Below are 2,755 nucleotides of genomic sequence, written 5' to 3' on the forward strand. Positions count from 1 at the left end.
CACAGCTAGGTCTGGGCAAAACTTGGCTGGGAGACTACCACAGAAAATTCAAGATGCTGCAGAAAGTGGTTTTCATGTTCTAGTACAAAGCACCCTTCCTGTTGAGAACCAATGGCTCAGAACTGTGTTGGGGGGTCGGCTGACCACTTGTACAGTCATGAAAGCTTCCATGTCATTTTTTGCAAAAATAGATGTTAACCCTGATATCCTGGCTAGCACTTTGGGAACTTCATAATGCAAAGAAGCTTTATAAATGTAAGGTGGCACTCTTGTAAATGATTATTGATTAAATTGATCAGCCACTAGGACGATCAGAATCAGAAAACAGCGTATGGGATCTCCCTAAGGATTCATCTAATCAAGTACTGGATAATACTGTTGTCTCAGAAGAACTCTGACTGAAGGTCTTTTATGTGGCTGTGAAAGGAGCAGCTGCCTTTATCTGAATATGTACAGGATCTATGTTTCCTACTTCATGAACTTGGACTGATCCTGTCTAGATGTGAAGGGTCCGCTGGCCCTACGTCCCCTGCAACTATAATACATCCGTGTTTAGGGAACATTTTGATGTTGCTCTTTATTTTAACATTATTGGCATAAGAACAAGGAGAAATGTTCTTTATTTAGACCCAATTATTAATTATCCATCATGGGAAGGAATGTGGGTCTGCATGACTGATTCTGGCAAGGGAGAAACAGATCTAAGAAGAACCAGATTTGCTTTTGAGAGAAGGAGCCCAAATTTTTCTTCCAAACATCTGTGTTTTTATCAGAGGGCTGGGGCAAAGGATGGGAATATATTCACTTATCATTTGTTCCTTGTGTCTGATGAGGCCCTGCGGGCTGTTGTTTCAACCAGGAGGAGAATGGCATTTGCCTGCCTTATGTCTGCCGTTACACTGGGGTGGGTGGGTTCTGAAGTGTGGAGTCCAGCTGCTCTCTTTGGAAAGGCAAATTAGGAGATGGGAGAAGGAAAGGCTGGAGACTAAACCAAGACCCTGGCAGCAGTTTAGAATCAACTGGAGAGAGCTGTCCTGTGACTGCTGGGTAAGGAGGACCCAGTTTGGATACAATAAGATTTCCTTTTATCGTCCCAAACCTTTGCTCAAACCGGTTTTAAGGGCTGGAAAAGTATAGTCAATGTTTATTTTCTGTGGCTTTTTTTGATCGTCTTGCCATTCTGCTCTTCCAGGTTCTGGCCAGGACCAGACGCAGAAGTGCTGAAATAGCATGAGGATGAGGGTGCTTGTGGTATTTCCAGGACAAGAAGAAGAAAGCCGAGAGGTTGTTCTCTTGCAAGATCTGCACAGTTTTGCAGGCCCACCAGGTCCATTTAGTTCAGATAGGCATTTACATTCCAGGGTGTTTACCTGAGCCTTGATGGTACATCTCGCTTGTTAGTGTACCTGGTAATGGGTGATAATGATGATGTCGAGTAGTAAAGATTCTTCCATTTGCTGCTTCTCTCTCTCTCTCTCTCTCTCTCTCTCTCTCTCTGCAGGTGCCTTCTTTATCCCCTACCTCATCTTCCTCTTCACTTGTGGGATCCCAGTGTTCTTCCTGGAGACAGCGCTAGGACAGTACACCAGCCAGGGAGGGATCACCGCCTGGAGGAAGATCTGCCCTCTCTTTGAAGGTGAGTCAATGAATGGGTTTCTCGGGTCCACGATGGTAATTTCTGGGTCTCATGGGTTTTTGTGTGAAAAATTTCAAAAGGTCTAGTTCTTGTTCTGAAGCAGAACAAAAACAAATGATAAAACCTGGACTTTTTGTGAAATGGAATTCTTGTTTTCTGGACAGCTTTACTTTAAAACCACAGAGAATTAACCTCACAACTATCCTGAAGTTTTATGATCCCCATTTTACAGATGAGGAAACTGAGGCACAGAACGATTAAGTGATTTTCTCAGATTGGCATTTGCTGATATTGGCAGAGCCAGGATTAGAAGCTCCCACCTAGAATCATAGAAGATTAGGGTTGGAAGAGACCTCAGGAGGTCATCTAGTCCAACCCCCTGCTCAAAGCAGGACCAACCACAATTAAATCATCCCAGCCAGGGCTTTGTCAAGCTGAGCTTTAAAAACGAATAAGGATGGAGATTCCACCGCCTTCCTGACCCTATGGTTTTGCTCTGGCCACATTCTTTGGGCGTGGGATGTAGTTAGCAGTGAAAACCCTTTTTATTTCTGATTTCTCCACCGTAATGAACCTCATCTGGATCTCCCACCCTCAACCTGAGTCTTACAGGATTCTTTGGTGAACCAAATTGCTCATTAATCTGCCCTGCCCGCAACTCCAGTGGGACGGCCTATGGCACTATTTGAAGCTAAAGTCTGATATATTTGGGGCTCACCTAGGGGCCCATTTCCTAACCCCTGTCACTTTCCCTCTTAGGAATTGGATACGCCTCACAAGTCATCGAATCCTATCTGAATATCTACTACATCGTCATCCTATCTTGGGCTATCTTCTACCTATTCAGCTCCTTTACTGCTGTGCTTCCCTGGGCCACCTGTAATAATCCTTGGAACTCAGGTACAACTTCAGCTAGTCTGCTTCTGGAAAGAGGATCTGGGTTTGAAAACTTTCCATCAAAACTGCTTTTTGACAGAAAATTGGGTATTTGATTAAACACATTTTTCTTTGCACTGTTTGCTTTATGTGGAAAATTTTGAATTTTCATTGAAATATTCAGCTGAAAACTAAAATATTTTGATTTCAAAATGCAGTTGTGGGCCAAATGGGTGTTGTTTG

At 43.5% G+C, this 2,755-nt stretch overlaps 1 protein-coding gene across 1 annotated transcript in view; it reads left to right on the top strand.

Annotated features, from left to right (window-relative positions):
• Positions 1-1,230: 1,230 nt before the first annotated feature.
• Positions 1,231-2,755, top strand: part of LOC113409472 (sodium- and chloride-dependent betaine transporter-like) — a gene marked incomplete at its 3' end in the record, with an annotated part of 2,199 nt that continues 674 nt past the window's right edge. Inside the window, exons 1-3 of the mRNA XM_026663415.2 lie at positions 1,231-1,327; positions 1,502-1,636; positions 2,396-2,536. Coding sequence (XP_026519200.1) covers positions 1,231-1,327; positions 1,502-1,636; positions 2,396-2,536 — 373 coding nt within the window. The remainder of the gene's footprint in view (positions 1,328-1,501; positions 1,637-2,395; positions 2,537-2,755) is intronic.

Source organism: Terrapene carolina, unplaced genomic scaffold, assembly GCF_002925995.2.
Source record: "Terrapene carolina triunguis isolate 2854851 unplaced genomic scaffold, T_m_triunguis-2.0 Scaffold33537, whole genome shotgun sequence".
NCBI classification, from domain to species: Eukaryota; Metazoa; Chordata; order Testudines; family Emydidae; genus Terrapene; species Terrapene triunguis.